General features: G+C 36.5%; 1 protein-coding gene across 1 annotated transcript in view; it reads left to right on the forward strand.

The window, feature by feature from the left end:
- Positions 1-37, forward strand: part of LOC101511943 (putative protein FAR1-RELATED SEQUENCE 10) — a 1,149-nt gene extending 1,112 nt beyond the window's left edge. Inside the window, exon 2 of the mRNA XM_073366466.1 lies at positions 31-37. Within this exon, the coding sequence (XP_073222567.1) occupies positions 31-37 (7 nt within the window). The remainder of the gene's footprint in view (positions 1-30) is intronic.
- Positions 38-288: the final 251 nt, after the last annotated feature.

Below are 288 nucleotides of genomic sequence, written 5' to 3' on the forward strand. Positions count from 1 at the left end.
TCTATTTTTTATGATTATGTACACGAGCAGTTGTTAATTCCTCACAAGGAAAGTTTTGTTGAGGCGTGGACAAATAGAGTTATGCACTTCGGGAACACCACAACACAAAGGGTTGAGTCGGCGCATTGGAGTTTGAAAAGGATATTACAAGATAGTATTGGTGATATATGCAGTGTTTGGGAAACCATCAACATCATGATTGTATTACAACACAATGAGATAATAGCATCATTTGAAAAGAGCATCATTCAAAAGGTGCATCGATATAGTAACAGATTATACGCGAAT

Source organism: Cicer arietinum, chromosome 3 (assembly GCF_000331145.2).
Source record: "Cicer arietinum cultivar CDC Frontier isolate Library 1 chromosome 3, Cicar.CDCFrontier_v2.0, whole genome shotgun sequence".
Taxonomy (NCBI): domain Eukaryota; kingdom Viridiplantae; phylum Streptophyta; class Magnoliopsida; order Fabales; family Fabaceae; genus Cicer; species Cicer arietinum.